The sequence below is a fragment of the Mustela nivalis genome (assembly GCF_964662115.1).
Source record: "Mustela nivalis genome assembly, chromosome: 2".
Lineage (NCBI taxonomy): Eukaryota > Metazoa > Chordata > Mammalia > Carnivora > Mustelidae > Mustela > Mustela nivalis.
In genome coordinates, this window is record NC_139021.1 from 99,576,323 (window position 1) to 99,596,476 (window position 20,154).

General features: G+C 37.3%; 1 protein-coding gene across 5 annotated transcripts in view; it reads right to left on the minus strand.

The window, feature by feature from the left end:
- LYST (lysosomal trafficking regulator) overlaps positions 1–20,154 on the minus strand; it is a 172,458-nt gene that overhangs the window by 107,026 nt on the left and 45,278 nt on the right. For all 5 annotated transcript variants that reach the window (XM_082720726.1, XM_082720724.1, XM_082720722.1 and 2 more), the window contains 9 exons: positions 19,052–20,081; positions 17,173–17,334; positions 15,462–15,618; positions 13,053–13,279; positions 12,471–12,537; positions 7,652–7,761; positions 5,847–6,273; positions 3,051–3,195; positions 1,683–1,856 (listed from right to left, as the gene is read on the minus strand). In XM_082720726.1, coding sequence (XP_082576852.1) covers positions 1,683–1,856; positions 3,051–3,195; positions 5,847–6,273; positions 7,652–7,761; positions 12,471–12,537; positions 13,053–13,279; positions 15,462–15,618; positions 17,173–17,334; positions 19,052–20,081 — 2,499 coding nt within the window. The remainder of the gene's footprint in view (positions 1–1,682; positions 1,857–3,050; positions 3,196–5,846; positions 6,274–7,651; positions 7,762–12,470; positions 12,538–13,052; positions 13,280–15,461; positions 15,619–17,172; positions 17,335–19,051; positions 20,082–20,154) is intronic.

Sequence of the window (20,154 nt, forward strand, 5' to 3'; positions counted from 1 at the left end):
GACCAAACGGTAATCTGTGTAAAGTGCTGACTACAGCACATGTTGAAAGCTCAAGAAATCAGGCAAGGGTCCAGGAGAAAGAGGTTCACTATTCATAGCCCTTATCCCCAACTCCAACCTATCTAACTCTAGGTTCTGAAAAAAAAAAAATATTGACTGGCTGAAGACTGAGAATTTCTCAGAAAATATTTTATTTGGAATATGGGAACTTCAGTGACATATTTCTATGGATTTTTAAAATGAACACACAAAAACTGAATAAAACTGATTTTATTTCCAAAGACTGTTGTTTCCTGTAGCGGACCCTGGGGACTGACTACCCTAGGCCACTCACAGGCCCCCTCTCCCCTGCCCTCCTCTAGCACTGAGGCTGGACAGCTGTAAGCCATCAACTTGATAGCCTCCCTGGCTGTCCCTTTGTTCCCATGGGCCCTTTCCTCTGCCTGAAATGTCCTCCCCCCTCCACTGCTCACAACATGCTCCATCTCCCCTTGAGGTCTTCGCTTAAATAATCAATCTTTTCCCAAAGAGGCCTTTCCTGATCCACCTGATCCATCTCTCTGGGGATCTGTTATAACTCCATAAAATGTGTCATAATTTGTAATATGCATATAATTGTGTTTGCTTGTTGTCTGCTTCCCCCTTAGATTGTGAGTTCCAAGAACGCACGGAACTTGAGTCTTGAGCCTTGTTTACCATTTCCCTCAGCCTACTGCAGCACATTCTGGGCACACAGTCATTCCTCTGTGGGTCTAATCTACTTTGAGGGATATTTGAGAGAATTGGGAGACAGTGTTTAGAACACACCTAGCAAAAAGTCTGCAACACAACAGGTATATAATATTTTACAGTCTGTTCAATTACACCTAGATACCTCATCTTGAAATTCAAAACCTGCCTGTCAAGTAGCTTTGCCATACGCATTCATTTCTCTTTCTCATTATTCAACTTAGAATCTTCCTTCCAGCCAGCCTGACCCCATCTCATGCTATACCAGTTTCCAATTCTGTATCTCCTTTTATGTTCTTTCATTCATAAAATATTTCCCAACTCTTATAAATCTAAGATATATTACAGCTTTCTCAGGGTTAAATTTTATTTATTCCAGAAAATATTTTTTATTAACTTGATCCACAAGTTCTCCTGGTCAGTAAACATCACATAGTATTATACCTGAATCTATCACCTGGTATGTTTCAAGGACCCTATCTTAATCTATCACCTGACACACTGGCTTATATTTTTCCCTAGTCATTCTAATTTCTTTTGAAACCCTGAGTTAATTTAGGTATTAGCCTTTTAAAAAATTTAGGTTTTAGCCTGATTAGCCACTTAATTGAAATAATTCCTTGTGGATTCATTTTATAAATGTATATAGGCTTAAGGGCCCAATTGTAGGTTCTGTTCTTAGATCTAACATATACTCTGCATAATGTCTCAATGTCCAGATTTGTGCATGTTCCCCCAAACTCAAATATTAATTTTCACCAGTGCCCAGTATGGGAAATTAATTTTGTATTAGAGTGATAAGTAGGAAAAAAAAAACATCCAACTGTGACACAGATTCCTGCATTAACATATAGCACATTTTATCTATAGTTTCCTATAATACGTTTCAGAAGCTATGACAAACTAACTTAAAATAGTAAAAGAAGTTAGCGTTTATTTAAAATGTTTCAAACCTCTGCCCAGAGATCCATATGGAGATTTTCCCATGGTTATTCTTTTTCCCTTGGGGCTGCTGCAAGTAGGTGAGAACTAAATGCTGCCATTTGCTTGGGATGAAAATATTCTCCTGTGATTCAACCTGTGCCAGTAAAACAGCTTTTGTATCATCATTTGAATCCATGCACATTCTACAAAAAGAGACAAAGTACAGGTTGGAAACATGGAATTTCTGATCTCAGCATTTAATAAATGTATAACAACTAAAATTCCATATATTTAAATGAGATTAAAAAGCAGTTGTTTTTAAACTAACTAGAAAAGTCAGTAGGTCTTTGTTTTGCACCATAAAATCTGCTTATTTTCTTATATTGTTGTCTCAATTCATGAGCAAAAATAGATGATGCTCATTTGCTGGTATTAATAATTTAAGCATTAATTTTCAAAATTCATTTTCAAAAAAACTTTATTGTTACTATTTCTACAGACATTGTCCTTTCAGAAATTACAATATAATATTTTATTCATACAAAAATTAATACATGTTGTACATAAATGTCTAAATGCCAGGATTTACTGGAGGTCTATCCTACTTGGAGGAACTACTGAGAGAATTAGGATACAATGTCTATAAAGTATCAAGTATGATTTATAACAAAAAGCATATATCCCCTAAATAACATATTTTTATTTATTTTTAAGTTTACAAAGATAGTGTCATACTATTCATACTCACTCAATACAAGTAAAATATTTGTATCTATACTAGTTAACAAGGGAGGTAGAAGAAAAGACCAGGTCTCGAGAATAACTAAAGTTTATAAGATAATGTCTATTAAATATGTAATCTGGGAAAACAGTTGTCTGATAATAACATTTTAGGGTGACTACAATCTGATAGAATACTACCATGGATAAGACTTCAGCAAGCATTTGATCTAAAATCTAATTGAGGGGCATCTGGGTGGCTCAGTGGGTTAAAGCCTCTGCCTTCAGCTCAGGTCATGGTCCCAGGGTCCTGGGATTGAGCCCCACATCGGGCTCTCTGCTCAGCAGGGAGCCTGCTTCCTTCCTCTCTCTCTGCCTGCCTCTCTGCCTACTTGTGATCTCTGTCTGTCAAATAAATAAATAAAATCTTTAAAAAAATAAATTAATTAAAAAAATAAAAAATAAAATCTAATTGAGAATGAACACAATCTACTTTAGAGTTTAATTATAGATTTTTTCATAGAATAATACATTGTTACAGAGGTGGTTATTAGTGACTATTAGAATGTATCTTCTATTTAAATAATCTTTTTCTGATTTGCTATAATGATCTTTATTAGCATATAAATTATTTAAATACATGATCTATTCATGGCGAGGTTAAGGATAATCAATACCGAAAGATAAAAGTGCCACTGTGAGGATCAGCCCACACTTGGATCATAAGAGCTTTGGATCCCAGTGAAATCATATGGATACATCCTTCTTCTATGAGCCTTTCACCAGGATTTATGTACTCTGCACCCTCCGGTCTGTTGTTCTCTACGAAAAAAAGATGTTAGAATAATCAGTAAAGCGGTTGATCATAAAGCTGAGTGGAAAAGCGCATTAGAAGGAACACAATGTGGTTGTCCATTTGTAGTAAATTATTTACCGGGATGTCTAAATCTGACCTGTTCCAAACAATATTCCCGAAGTTGAGACGCTAACTCCAAAAAAACATGAGGACTGAAAACAGTAACTGAGTGCGATACACATTTCAAAATCGATGATAACTAGCAGCTAACTGTGGGAATGAACAAACCACCGACGGCACTACCAAAATCATCATACAATTATTACAATAGCATGATTTTAGAAAATTGATTTTAGAAAAATTGTGGTGTTTAAATATATTCTGGTGTAGACTCTCTGATGAGTCATCTTTGAATATAATTGCTAAGTGATTCTGAAACTCTAAAATGTTCTCTAAGGCAAGCTAATGTAATGCCTTATGCTTTGGACTATTGGGTTATTAGTCCCGACTTTAAGTGGTTTCTTACCATGCTAATTCCAGCGCCATCAAGTATGTATAATGACCTGAATCCTTGAGCCATCCATGCTGTTACTATGCTGTGTGACTTTATGTGAAGCTATATTAATAAAGACGTACCAAAATACAAAATGCACGTCTAAGGGTTCAGACTTTCAGAGAGGATGAACACCACCAGTTATGAGACTGTATATATATATTTGTTGCCATTTTTCAACAGGTATAAATACTACCAATTTTTCAGAATACTGCCCCTATACGACAGTAGTCTTTAAAAGGAAGAGTTCAATTCATTGATTATTTTGAGGACCACTGCCCAAGATATGAGATGTATATAGAATTCATGGCTGATACAATACTAGTGTTTCCATATAAAATCTGACTTTGCACAAATAAAAGACTAGAACAAAAACCAGTATGTACGCAGGTACCGTAAAGTAGGAATATGACAAATGTTTCTTAATTTAATGCTCACAACAACCTGATGAGGTAAATTTTATTGTCTCCCTTTAGAGGGTGAGAGAACCGAGGTGCTGTGGGGTTCAATAACTTGCTCAATGTCACAAAGCTGGTGTAGTGGCAAAGGAAGTGTTATTAACATAATATTTTCTTCTCTGTTCCCTTCAAAATTTTGATATATACACTATTTTTAAATGTTCTTTTTAAATGTTTATGCAGAATTGTCTGAAATATATGTTTTCTAATATATTTTTATAAAAAAATTTTTTTAATTCCCAGGTCACTGTGTATACTTATTTCATTTTATAAGAGCCTGTTCACATTGTGATTGCCCCCACTTAAATGACAAAGCAATGTGCACTGTTTATAGTGTCATAGTGGCATTTAAGCTCTGGAATTGAATATAGGTGGGTTTAAGTCCCTTTCCATCACTTACCAGCTCTATAAATTGGCCATGCTATTTAATTTCATCTGCAAATATGGACAGAATGAGCACTTAATTTATTGAATTGTTGTGAGGATTAAAAACTATGTAGAAAGAGCGGAGCAAAGTGACACCCACACAGAGAGCTCTTAGCACTCATGAGACAGCATCAGCACGACAGGATCTCATGTATGTTGCTTTGGAGCTATCAGTTCTTAGGTGGCAAAGCTCCAATTCCCAAAAGAAATGCTCTAACTACCTAAGTTTTTAGAAAGTTTGGCTTCCTAGGCTACCTGGCAAAAGTACACAAATACGCTGTGCTAATAACATGGAAATGTGTCTGGAGAAGTGGATGCAAAGCTCCTGCAAGGACATCAGGTGACCTTTCCTAGTCCTCAATCTTGAGAGTGTCAGTAAGGACTTTCCTTTCTGTCTGGGAGTCAGTGGCAGAGGACCTGCCCTGAAGGCCTGGTGTTGTGAAGCGGGGTGCCAGTGTGGGGTGTAAGCTCTGTGCAATGCAGAACTCCAGAGGGACCTCCATGAAAAATAAACCCTAACCATTTCTCTCCTCTAGTCATTTCATTCATCCGTGGCTCCTAACAATCAGCTCTGCGTTGCTTCTCACCACATAAACTGTTTTTTTAACAAACAGGTTCTTCCTGCCCTAGTCATATGAAGAATGAGACAGTTTCGTGGAAGCATAAAAGGGAATCCATCAGTTATAGAAAGCACTGGAATGGGAATGATTCTGACTCTGGAGAAAAGCTGATGCATCCAGACATCTGGTGACAGGAGCTAGGAGAGGCGCACAGAGGTAGGACGCAGCACAAGGAGAAGAATTGAACGACAAGAGAGAAAGGACATGAAATGGGGCTCACACTGGCTGGGGCATACGGAGCAGAAGGTCAGAAAAGTGGCTCTAGGGTTGCATCCTTCCCTTCTCTAATATCAGGAGTCACCCTAATCCAGTAATGGGACCAGGAAAGAGGCAGGAAATGGGGCTGGGGACTGCCAGCCAGGGCAGTTGGGTATGCAGTGGTTTCGCTGGGGCAGTAACCCAGTGCCCTGGCCCCAAGGCAAAAATATACAAGAAAAATGACGTTTTCAAGGCTATCTGACAACCCAGGCTTCGTAGTCAGGGCCTGCCGTTAGGAAGGCACTCGGGGTGAAGAACACACTCGGAGCACATGAGGACATCGCTGTGTTCTTACAGCTCAACCAAACCTGCAGTCAGGAAAGGCTTAGTGTAACAGGTAACAGGTAACGGCAACATCATACCTGTTCTATCCAAACTACTGTCCCGTAATGTTAAGGATTTGTTTCTTTTCTTGATCTTCTTTCCTTTCTCCATGGTTCTCTCAGCTTCGTGGACACACTCCACATTAAACCACAGTGAGATGCTGAAGCCTTCTGACAGGTGGGGCCAGCAGTTCTGCCCCAGCAAGGCCAAGTGGACTGGGGCTATGTGCCAAGAGGAGAGCAGCTGCTGGGGGAAACTTCCGCTCTCGGTCCCTTTCCTGCTCCGGGAACTCCGTGCTCTTCTTAATAATCCCAGGGCCTTACTGTTTAGAATCCCAGGGCACTTTTGTGATGAAACACCATTGCTTAAATTTGGAGTATGCAGGAGAGGGAAGGTTAGGTACTGGGAAGGACTCATCGTAATGTCGCTTTCAATAATTTTCAGAATACCCAGAAGAAGTACTTCCTAGAGAAAAAGAATAAATAAATACAAAATGTACACTGAAATTCAGGTAATAAATGAAAATACAAGCATATCTACACACATATCAGCATTCTTAGTTAAGTGCCTATTTCCTATCTACCATACCCCTAAAAGGTTCATAAGGTAAAAAGATTTTATTCTTTAAATATGTAATCTCTCATGGTTAATATTAGATTTAGGTGCCTTTTTTTTTTTTTGGCACAAGCCTGAAAGTTATGAATTGGTTTTAAGTATTAGATGTCAACTCTAATAATTATATCCAGAATAATTTCTACAAAGAAAGATGTATATTTCCTAGTAGGCTATAGTTGCTTCTTTAAATTCTTTTTAAGTGAGGGATAGAACTAGAGACCTTACAAATTCTCCAGATTTCTGAATGATATTTACAGCCTGACTGACTTCATAAAATTGAGTGGCTCAATTACTTTTCAACTTATTTTACATGACTTTTCTAATCAAATAAATTTTCTTTCATCTGTTTTGGTAAACCAAAGTAAGTGTTTTTAGGTTTTACTTACAAATTATAAATTTTGGGTTAAATGTAGAATTATAGAAAATGTAAGAGAGGAGATGAGCATTTAATTAAAGAGAAAAGTAATGACTAAGGAGACAAGTGGAGTAGAGAAGAGTATCTTAGTCCAATACACTGCCGAGTGTGTGCCCTATGCCTGAAATAACAGCTAATGTTGATGACGATGATGAGAACCGCACTTAGGGAAAGTACAAGAAACATTTCATAAATACAGTCAGTTATCAAGTATCTACACTAGTATTTGTTAACCTTGTGTTCCACATAGCCCCTCGGGGTCCACAAGCTGGAGTAAGCTGCTGAAATGGGCAGGACTCAGGAACATTCAACCTTGCTTCAAATTAAGTAGCTCCAAGCTTTTGTTTTATTTGCTTATGCTTCTAGCCAAGATTTCATTATTAAAATGAGTTTCTCAGTAAAGAACAGTTGAAAAGTCACTAAGCTACACCCATGGAAAGAAGTGAGAGAAGATACGTGAAGGGTAGATAATAACTTTCTAAAAAGAGGATCATCTTTAAAATGGTAAAAACTAATCAGAATTAAGTTCTCTTTACTAATTAAAATTATTTAGCGTTTCTTAAGAACAACGACTTGGGGTGGGATAAGGCAATGGGACTATGAGCCCAGTGACCACGCTGGTTAGCCAAAACAGAAGTGAAAGTTAAAATAAGTGCAAATAATAAAATGATGAAGAACTTTACACATATTAACATGGAGTCGACTGCATAATCATTACCACATTAAAAGACAGAACTTAGTGATTTCCAAGTCATTTTTAAAAATATTCTATTAAGTATCAGTGAAAATATTTTAAAATTATGGCATATTTACTGTACAAGGAGATTTCTCCAGAAATATTCTCAAAAGAAGGGTTAACTCTTCTGAACATGTTCTTGAGCTCATCAAAGATACCAAAAGATCCACCAATACTCTTTGGCATGCTAAATTAAAGAAAGATAGAGGGGAAAAAATTAAAGCCAATACATAATAAAAGGTTCCAGACAAACAATTTCACTGAAAGAGATCAAATACTATTGTCACATCTTCAATGGATTATAAACAACTAATAATCCAAAAATGTGCTGAAAAAATAGCAATACGATTAAATGCAAACCAACCCACTAACAACAACAACAACAAAAAAACAAAAAACCACTTTTCTTAAAGATGGGTCCTTTCCCAGGAGAGGTATTATTTAAAGAAGCATAAATTAACACAGTATTTGTTAAAGAAGTTGACACTGTCAGTAACCACAAAATAGTCTGCTACCTTATCTTGAAACTGTTTAAATTATAACTATTACTTTCTATATTAAATGGAAGTGTAAACATTAAAGATTATGAAAATACTTAAGTATCACAAGCAATTATTTTGAACATTTTCATTGTGAGGTTTAGAATAAAATATCATGGGTAGTACATAAATTCATAGAACTTTTTAGAATAAAGTAACTAATATCTGTAGCATACATTATAGTGTCCAAAGTATATTCACATGCATTACCTCAGCTAATTCTCACCCAAAAAAGCCCTATAGTGAAATCTTATCTCCCTTTTAGATATGACAGAAATAATCCCGATGAGGAAGCTGAGGAAAGCAGCCCTGTTTCAGCACCATGTTTTGTAGAGGTGTGAGCTGAGGCAATAGTGGAACAGTAGGTATATCTGGAAAGAAACTTGAAATTGAGACTATAAAATAACATGGACTTTACCCTGTAAGAAACACGAACCCATGAAAGGTTTTAAAGTAAGAACTATGAAAAACTAGAAAATAAAGGAAAATAATTATTTCTCTTGCCTTTCCTTTATGAATTATTCTAACTGAGCATAACCAAACAGTTGATGAGAGCAAGTTTTCTTTAAGTATTCCAGCTTATCCAAGAAGATGGAATGACAGCATGTTACCATTCTGCAAGTTCCTAGCCTATGACCATCCATGGCTCCTAGTGTCCCCCAAAGAGAGGCAATCAGACATTATGTGCCTCTGATGGAGGCACAGATTCCTGCCTGTAAAATATTCCAGTCAAAAAATGGTCAAAACCCAAATCTGATTACGTTTCTAGATCTTACTGCCAGCTGAAGGAAATGTAAGACAGAGAGGATCATGTTAAACAATTCCCAGGGACGTAACTGCCAAAAATCAGAATGCAGATGCCTCATGATAGATAACCTGGTTTCTTCAACCAAAAAAAATTGCAAGGGTGGGGAGAGTAGACACCTACAGATGAAAAGATTTGAGATATATCTGCTAACTATAATATATGAACCTAAGTAGGGTTCTGATTTTTTAAAAAAGCACTATAAAATAAGTGTTAGATAATCACGGGCTGGGAGGGCAGGATAAAGTAGTATGATCAAAGTAAAGTATATGTATGTGCTTAGACTTTTCTTTTTTTTTTTTCAGTTCTAAACCAAAAGGTTCCAGTTCAAAATGAGAAAATGAAGATATATATATTTATATATATTTGCCTTTGTCTACTACTGAAAACCCACCGAACTGAAAGTACAGAATTATAAAAAGAAAGAAATCTGTAACAGCAAAAAGAGTGAGGAAGTCAGTGGGCACTGGGGGCACAGCAGATTTAAAAATATTTCGTGAAGATGGAAGGGCAGAGAGATAAAAGAGAAAGCTGCTGCTTAGAATCTCTTTGAATTACAAAAGGACTCCAAGAAAAGGAGAGCCCATAGGTCTGTCTATATTCCGGAGAGGAAGTAAGAATAGGGCTACAAATGCAGGGATTCATACAAGGTCTGTCTGGAAACACCTACCTCTCTCCTAAATTCTGAATACAGAGCACAGATAGCTCGGCTTTTACTTTTATGCCCCCAGCCTGAAAACTGTTTAAAGAAACTCCCTGGATTGTCAGGCAAGGACTGAGACGGAACATGGGACAATCAGCATCAGGCTACCAGGTAGACATACACAGTCTGCAGACAGGCCAAGTTGCTCAGCTAAGGGAAAAAGTACGAGCTAAAAGAAAACTGGAATGCTATTCACCAAGCCATGCCTCCTGGCATTGAGCTGTGTTGCCCAGATGAAGGAGGGCTTTTTCTTACACAAAGACACTATTCACTAGCCAAGCCCTATATGTGGAGGACATATTTTTCTAATGTACACAAAATGCCATTTGAGGTAACAGTAGCCCTAATGGTCCTCCCAAGTGAAGCTCTCTTTATATGGTATTTGGGGAGCCTCTATATTCCACTGGCACATGCACACAGAGCTCTTCAACATACTGCCTGTTCAGGGCAGATGCCAAACAGGAAAACAAATTTACAATATTAGCTTCAACAGCTTTCTTAAATAGAAATAGCCAAAATAGGTTCAAAAAGTATTTGAGGATTAGCAACATAAATAAGAAAAACCAAGATATAAAAGACAAATAAATTGATTAACTGACCCGAGAGAGAAAATAAATAATTTAGGGTAGAGAAGATATCTTTCTAAAATGTTAGTGACTAAATCCAGATATATTTAAGAAGATATTATATCCTTATATGAAAATGGAATAACCAGAAAACAAACAAACAAAAAGAAGCTCTTAAATATTAAGAGATAACTGCCAAAATTAAAAATTGAACAAAAGGTCAAAAGGTTGGAATAGAATGGAAGAAATCTGCCAAAACATGGCACAAAAAGGGAGAAGGAGGTAATGTGACAGGAAAGCTAAGGCATGCAAGACCAATTCAGGAAGGCCCAAGATTATGATCAGAATGTAGGAAAGAAGAGAGCAGAAAACATGCAGAAGAGAAAACTACTCTTTTCTTTGTGACTGTAAGTTCGACCTTCCTAGATATGACACTAAAAGCATTATGACAAAAGCAAAAACAGATAAATTGGTCTTCATCAAAATAAAAAATGTGTGCTTCAATTATACATCATCAGGAGAGTGAAAAGATAAGCCAAGGATTGAGAGAAAATATTTCAAGTCATACACCTTTGATAAGGGGCTTTTATCTAGAACATACTTAAAAATTCTTAAATTCAATGACTAAAACCACAAATTACTGTATTTGAAAATAGGTAAAGGGGGTGCCTTCAGTCGATTAAGTGGCTGCTTTCGGCTCAGATCATGATCCCAGGGTCCTGGGACTGAGCCACTTGTTGGGTTCCCTGGGCAGCAGGAGCCCGCTTCTCCCTCTCTCTGCCATTCCCCCTGCTTGTGCTCTTTCTCTCTCTCTCTCCCTTGGTTGCTCTAGCTGTATCTCAAATAAATAAATAAAATCTTTTAAAAAGTGGGTAAAAAATTGAATAGAAATTTCTCTAAAGATATCCAAGGAAGATGCACAGATGGCCAGCGAGCACATGAAAGTATGTGTGATAACATTAGCCATCAGGAAAATACAAATCATAACCACAGTGAGAGTAACATGGCAGGCCCACTAAGATGGATATAACGAAAAGGACGGGTCATATCAAGTGTTAGCAAGGATGTGCGGCGATTAGAATCTTCATATACTGTATGGAATATAAAATAATGCAGCCACTTTGGAAAACACTCTGGCTGCTCCTCATCTGAAAGTTAACACCATACCCAAAAGAAAAGAAAACACATGTCCATGTGGAAACTAGTACATGAGTGGTCATAGCATTATTCCTAAGAGCAAATAAGTGGTAATGTTTGCACAACTCTGCAAATATACCAAAAAACACAGAACTGTATATTTTAAATGGGTGAACTGTGTAGTGTAGGAATTTTCTCTCAGTAAAACTGTCATTAAAAGGTAATGTGACAGAGTTTCTCAGAGCTAAGCCAGAAATAAGTTTTCATATCTAAAGGACCCACTAAGTGTCTACCACAATAAATACAAACATACCCATATACTAAATAAGTAAATGGAGAAGGAAAAGCTTTTCTTTATGGTATAATCCCAATTAAATATAAAAAGAATAATGGAAATAGAAAATCACTATTTGGCAAATACCACAGAATTAACGATTTCAGTCAAGAATAATCAATGGGTGCCAAGGATTAGTGGGTTCAAGTATGATGAAAAGAAAATATTTACATAGTCTCAAGTTATGTACCCCACAAGATACTTACTAATTATAAAGAGAAAACAGTAACTTTACAATGGAGAAACCTGGCAAGACACCACCTTAATAACCAAGTGATCAAAGTCAACATCACAGTAATAAGATACAGACATCATGAACCACAATATGATGCACTTTGAAAGGTACAACGTCACTTAGGTGGTCTGTTTGTCAAAAATGTATCACTGGAATTTAATCATGAAGAAACACCTGACAAACCTGAATTAATGTTACATGTATGTTAGACTTCTCCAACTAAAATATAAGTTTCTATTATAATGTCACCACATTACATATTCATTATGAATTCCTCAAATGTCTGTGAAAGTACAGAGTGGAGAGTGGCACTCAGTGTCTGATAAGGCAGGAACACAAGGCCAAGTCTATGTACATGACCCTGAACAACTCACTCAATCACTTGGAATCTAGACATTCCTCTCTATAAAATCAAGATACGATATGGTGTGTCTATTGAACAAAAGAGATGATGCATATAAAGCGGCTTTTGAAATCACAGGGCACTATGCCAATGGAAGTCATTATTAATTCTTCATTTCACATAACAACAAAATAATTTCAAAGCTATTGTGTAAAACTAACAGTTTCAACGCACCTTGAAAATCAGAATCAGCCTGTGTTAAAATACTCAAGAACCCTCCTAAAAGATTTTTCACAGTTCCCTGAAGATTAAAAAACAAAACATAAGAAATTAAATTTCTTACCTCATGAAAGCATGAAGTAACTGTAATGTCATAATAAATTATTTGATACTCTACTATCTATACATATATAAATATTTTCAAATAACTGAGAAGAATGCTATGTGTACAATTACACACTTTTCATTTTCTATTTTTTAGGTGGTTTATACATTTATGTTTTTCATACTGTTTTTGTTTTCTGGTTTTTCAAAAACAGTGACTATATATTAAATGTAATTTATAAACTATTACCCATTCTCAGAAATAATACAAGGATTAGTTAGCCAACAACATTAATTCTTTATGCTGCTTTAGAGAACTATGGAATTAAAAGATTTTTAGAACACCATTTGTACAAAAAAACATACCTAAGGTATTATAAAAGATAAATAATCATCTCAATTTTCAGACAAGTTGAGTTCTAAATAAGGAGATGAATGACTGGGGCATGCGTGTAATAAACATTCACCGCATTTACTATATGCATCTTTTACCTGTTGCATGAGTAGAAAAATATTCTTTTCCTTCTGTCTGATGATTTTCAAAAAACTCTCAAATACGTGGGCAAGTACATCAAGTTTGGCTTTACCAGTTGAAAGTAAATTTAATTCCAGCATACAAATCTCAGGATATATGATTTCCCCTTCAGTGAAGGTTTCAATCAAGTCCTTTGAACTGCTTAACACACTAAAACTTTCTGCTTCAGGTTTTAAGTCTACACCTGAAAGAGGAAAAGAAAAAGATGATTTTTATTCCCTAAACCCTGAATAAATGTTTCAAATCTCACTTAACATTTTAGGAGATCTTGTGCCAAAGTGCCCTTTGTAAGAAGATTCTCACACAGCCTTTTCCTACATGCCATCTTTTGATTAGAATAAGTATCTTGGAAAATCAAGTCTAATGGATATTTTGAAGATAAATGAGTGGCTTAAAAGTAATTTTGATCTTCAATAGAATTATAAATATCAACAGTAACTTTTATAGACATAAGATACAGGGGCACCTGGGTGGCTCAGTGGGTTAAAGCCTCTGCTCTCGGCTCAGGTCATGATCCCAGGGTCCTAGGATCAAGCCCCGCATCGGGCGCTCTCCTCAGCGGGGAGCCTGCTTCCACCTCTCTCTCTATCTACCTGCCTCTCTGCCTACTTGTGATCTCTGCCTGTCAAATAAATAAATAAAATCTTAAAAAAAAAAAAGATACAGATTTAACACATTTTCTCTGGCACAAGTGGGAAAAACACTATCCCAAACTTTCTGACCCCAAAATACCTAAATCACAGGCTAGTTCATTTGCCCGTTCAGAGCTCTGTGAAAAAGACAGCTTCAGCTATTGGTTGGATAAATTCTAAACTTTGTCTTCTTCATAAGTGAGAAATGAACACTGTCACTGAATATTACATTTTGGAAAATTTGACTGATGTGCTCTTAAAACTGACTATAGCACTGTTTTAAAAATGTTCGTGTAGTTAAGAAATTTATAAATGTCTACATGATTAAGAACTAATCAGCAAGCCTATAAAAAGGAGGAGGTCTGTCATTATGAAATGTCAGTACACAGATAAAACCTACACCATTGAACTAATATTTTTTCCAAAAGAGCTTGCTCAGAAGATAGGAATGGGGGGAGATGGGAGGAAAGTGGTTAAAAGGTGCAAACTTCTAGTTACAAGATAAATTAGCATGAGGGATGTAATGGACAACATGAGGACTACAGTGAACACTGCTGTGTGATATGTAAGAAAGTGGTCAGCAGAATAGAACGTACAAATTCTCATCACAGGAAGAAACTCCTTTCTTCTTTTCTTTTTACTGTATGTGTATAAGATGATGGAAGTTAACTTATACTATCGTAATCATTGTTTCATAATATTTGTAAGTCAAACCATCATGCGCAGATCTTAAATTTCTACAGTTATGTATGTCAATTATTTCTTAATAACACTGGAAAAAAGAATAGTTTAATAAACCGAGTAAGTTATATGAATCTGTGTGTGGCTATATACATATACACATACATAGATTCTTTCAATTTGTGGCTGCTTTTGCTCTTTTTACTCTTTATTATACACAAACACTTTCTATGGGTCCAACAAGACCTTTCCCTTAGGACATCCACAATTATTCCTTCATGCAATGGGAAAGAGAAACTAGACTGAGGAAGACCAGGTGCTGGAAACGGTGAAGACTAGCAGTCCTGGGACGGCCATAATGCCAACAATCAAGAGATGGAGTCTTCCAGAAAGATCTTGGCTCCAAAAGCCCATCTATTCTATTCTACCCAAATTTTAAGCCCAGAGACAAAGGATCATGTTCAATCCGAGGGATAAGCTGGGTTGTGGTGAGTTAAGAAATCTGGGCGGCACCATCCTTGGATGTCACAGAAAGATGTCTATACTCCTTACATTAATTCATCTTTCTAACAAACTGCCTGAAATGTTCTTCCTGTCAGTGTCTGTCTGGATAGATTTTTTAAAAAATTTAGGCCTCACTATAAACCAAACATCTTCAGTGAGACCTTCTCTGACCACCCAACCACTATCACATCAGCCTGTTTTATTTCTTCATATTGTTCACTTCTGACACCTGGTGTTTGTTTTTTTCTACTGGAATATCGATGAAAGCAGGGACTCTCTCTACCCTGTATTCCAGTATTCTACTGGAATATCGATGAAAGCAGGGACTCTCTCTACCCTGCATTCAGTCAATTTGGCAATAACAAAATATATCTGTATGACATTGCCTATATAAATGCCAGAATTTATTGTCAAGATCAAATAAAATGAAGCAATGCACTTTTTAAATGGCAAGGCAATACAAAATTCTAAAGGGTATCACTGCAGCCACTTTGCTAATTGATAATCTGACTTGCAAATCCAATCACAAGTACTTCAGTGGTATTTTACCATCGTCTCGGGCTTCACTGTCCTCAGGATTGCTCTCGCTGTCTGCTTCATAGCCTTCTTCTTCAACCAAAAGTTTGAGACTGCAACACCGAGAGTCCTCAGCGTCTTCTGAAAAATCACCAGGTCGTGATGACAGTTCTTCCTCAGATGGATGGCGCTGTAAGAGCAGCACAATCAGAAGGTGAAAGTTGTAATATCTGCTCATGTTTAGTAACAGAATGTTTATTACTCCAAAATCATTTTAAGGATAGCTTCTGTGTTTTCTTTAAGGAAAAAAGTCTCAGGAATCAATAAGATGCACTATAAATTATGAAATTCATGCAGCAAAAAATTTCCAGACTCTCTCAACTTTATGAACATTTCAGAAATGGGGGTCTCTAACAGATGAAGCTATAGGTCACTTCAGTTTTACTGAAAAAGACATCTATGAAATTTCACTCTTAGTTACATAATAGGAAATGTCTAAAAACCACAATGAGTTGGAACTATATTTCTTACAACTTAATGCTAGCAAATAAGTATTATTTTTACAACTTTGTTCAGGGAAAAAGACATTTCCATAGGATTTTTATAAATAAAATGTTTCATAAACTAGGTAATCAGAGTAGACATAAAAATTATTCAACAGATTCAATCTCAAAAAACAGACTGAGGGTTGCTGGGGGGAGGAGGGACAAGAGAGGGTGGTGGGGATATGGACATTGGGGAGGCTATGTGCTATGATGAGTGCTGTGAAATGTGTAAACCTGGTGATTCACAGACCTGTACCCCTGGGGATAAAAATACATTATATGGTTATTTTAAAAAATTATTCAACAGGATTAATTTTAAGATTTCAGAATCCAGTTGTCCATATGCAAGCATTTGGGAAATTGAGAACATTAATTCTGGCAATAACCTGCTGCGTGAAATCTTCCTTTTCTTATAAAAACGCTACCAATATCTTCACTTTAGAACACATTTCCACTTGAAGCATGTCAGAGTACTTTACCACTGCAACATTAATGAAAGGCAGAAATAAAGTAGTATTTTAACACTTTCCAATAAACCAACTGATGCAGGAATATGACAAAGGCAACGGTTGCTATTTCAGTAAGTTTTTTAAAGTTATAACAAACAGCAACATAAAATATTGTGGCAGAGGATTATAAAATGTGATTTATCTGGCTAGACTGCGAAATTAAAGAGAAGTTACATAAAAATAAAAGACAGTATTATTAAGAAGTTACATAAAGATAAAGGACAATTAGTTAAAGGTTAAAGAAACTTGGAAGAAGCAGCTAATTTCTATGCAAGTATAGTCATTTTTGTTTGAGTGATGTAAAATTAAAATGCATAGAGGGTTCTGGAAATACTAACTGTATATTAGGAAAGGATCAGAAAATAGGATCAGAAAAAACAGCTGAGTCATCACCATCCCTGAACTATCATTTAATAAACTATCAGTTATATGTAAGACTTATCAAATCATTCATTTTTGTCCCACTGAGAGTAAGTCTCAGTAAACTGCCACATTGCTCTGGTTTTTTATGAGATAGGGCACTGAGTAAATGCTATCCACCCCACAGATGGGAGATACGACACCCAGAATTCACCTGACCAAATCCTGGCCCATGTGTTCTAACCACATTCGTGAGGGCCCTACTCCCATCCCACACATGTCTGCCTCTGCCAGTCACACTCAAACAACACACCTGGATCTTATCCATACCTTCTCAGTCATAGCATCATAGTGTTCAAAATCTGCTGAATGATTCCCCAGTGCGACTCGAAGCAGGGCATCAAATAAAGGCTTTGCCAATTCTGTTTCAGTCACCTTTGACCGGGAAAGATGGTCCCTCATTTCAAACAATATGTTTTCCACAGACAAGTTCTAAGGTAAAATAAAGGATACTAAGAATATTAATAACATGCTTTAAACAAATTAAAGTGACAAAATAAATAATATTTACTTAATAAGTAGAAACATAGTCCATTTATTTGTAGTAGATATGAAAGTAAAAGGACTACAAATATCTAGCTCTTATACAAATACCCAGTTACAGTTAATAACATTTTTATTTATCAAATGCTTCACTCACCTTATTTCATTCTGAATCTCAGTGGATCACAAATTAACTGTATCATACACAAAAAAGATTAGTTGAAACTTCAGAGTTTTGATTAACTATCCCGACATTTTACAAATGCCTTATTCTTAGAGATTCTATAAGACTCTAAGAAGGACTTAGATTCCAGTCCCTTCCACTCTCTCCCTTCTTTATTCCTTCCCTTCTGTCCGTGAAGGAAACTCCTGCTGCTGGCCTGTGTCCCTATATTAGGTGATAAGGCCACAAAGATAAATATGAAACTGACTTCTCCCTTAATGAATTCCCTCCACCCAGCATAAGAAACAGATTCTTGTAGACAAGGCATGATGATGACCACACTAGAGCTATAAACAAAGTTCTAGGATAATCAAAAAGAGAGAAGGTGCCTGAGAGACCTGTCAAAAGTGTCTGGGGGAGGGGTCGTATGAGATGGATAAGAACAAGTAGTGGTGGGCAGGCATCGAGGCAGAAGTCTGCTGGTCAGAAGAACACATCCAGAATTCCTAACAAGGAGTGGCATCTTGAGAAGCTGTCAGCTAGCTCAGTGCGGTGGACGGCAGCATGGTGAAGGGAGGCAGGACGCGAAGCTACGCACGGAAGTAAACACAAGACACTAGGGCTCTGTATGCTGGCCTACAGAGTCTGGGGTTTTAACTTTGAGCACTGTGGAGACATCAGGATTTTTTATATAGGAGTTAACAGGGAGACAGGAACTGCAGCAGGGAAAGCCTGTTGGCTGACAGAACAGTTAGGGATGGTTATGAACAGGGAGCCTGCCATATTTGAAGTTTCTTTAGAAGCAGGGCCTGAAACTGAGGACTCTCTTTCCAGCTGAGGAAAGTTCTCAGGAAAAATCTGTAGGGTCGTGAGGGAAGCAGAATATATTTGGGGGTGGTGGAGGGGGGAATCCAGGCAAGAATGTGGTTTCAGAATAAATGCTGGGCTCCAGCCTAATTCCATGGGAAGCTCCGGAGCCTGGACTGTACCACAAAGATTGTCCCACTCCACAGAGCTGTATCTATCCATCACTGGCTATGAGCACTCTTCCCAGGCGTCTACAGAAGGGGCGTCTCCCAGGAGCCAAGGGCAATCCTGAGGAGACAACTCACATCCCTGGAGCAATGGCAGATGGGTGCCTCAGCTTGGTAAAGGGGATCTGAGCAGGGCACCAAACAGCATCACACGGAGATTATAAAGTCTGAACTTTGAAACACAAAGCCCATTACTACTCATCCGACACATAATGCGTATCTAATGCCTTTCAGGGTTGATAACTTCGATACATGTGGTTTTGCCTTCCAAACTGAACTGTAAGTGTCTTGAGGGCAAGACCTGGGTCATGCACTTCTCTGTCCTCCATAGCACCTGACACTGGACTAAGCATAAAGAAGCTTCTCAGTACTTATAATCTTTGGAAAAACAAAATGGCAATAGTATTACGTTAGAACTTTCAAACAAGGAAAGTAAAGCACAAAAGCCGAACAAAGGAGAAGCTATTACCTGATTAGGGAACTCTAATTCCGTTTTTTGCTGACTAGCTCTGGTGCTGTGAAGACAAATGGCAAGAAGGGCTTCCAAAAGTCGGATACTCTGTAGGGAAGTCTCACTTTCTCCACTCGTGAGCCCCTCTACTTCCTCAGGAGCAGCCTCAGTAGCTGAAATACGTCCCCCATTTGCAGAAGAGAGATGCTGTGACTCTAATTTACCTACAATGTCAGCAGTCCTGTTTAGACCACCCAGTTCTGACACTGTGGGGTCTCTTTTGACAGCTGAAGATAATAAGTCTTCCCTTGTGGTGATCTCAGACGGAGACGTTCCATTTATATCTTGGTTTTCATGTGTGTGGAGGTCTCCTTCCCTTTGCCCTTGCTCCTCTCCTGGACTTCTGAACAGTTTCTGTATGATCATAAATATTAATTTATGGCAAGCCTGGAAACCACCAAGCCTGTAGAACTGTTTCTGGAAAACCGGACTCAACATGTAGATCCAACGACACATGGACCAAATGTCTGCTGCTTGGTGCATATGTTTGGGAGAAGGCAAGATGAGGCTCTCGGGAGATACGCATGGCGGCATGCAATGTAAAGGCTCACTGGTTGTACTGTCATAGCCAGAAGTATCTTCTGAGTCATTGGCCAACTCTCTGTCGGATTCTGCTTCCTTACTGACGCATAAGAATGCCACGCAGAGGAAGAGGTTTATCATGTTGATGTGAACATCCTGGCTAAAAGACTTCCATTTCTTTGGATAGGCTTCTTTGAGGCTGGCATAAAACTTGCTAAGACTCTGGGGAGAATCTGAGCAAACTTGCTGGTTACGAAAAGAAGTAACTACATTTAAAGACGACAAGTCCTTCTGTTCGACGTCTATCCCATCAACACTTGGAACTGAAGAATCTTTTTGTTGTTCCCCTAGGCTGATTATCAGAGTTTCAAAGGCTTTTAGGGAATGACTTCGAATACCATCTAAGTAATTTAATTCAATTAGTTGATTTACTCCATTACAACTTAAAAACAAATCTCTTATTATCCTGTGAGAGAAAAAAAATACACAAGATTTTACATATAGAAACATCACTTATAAATAGGTATGTATACTATTTA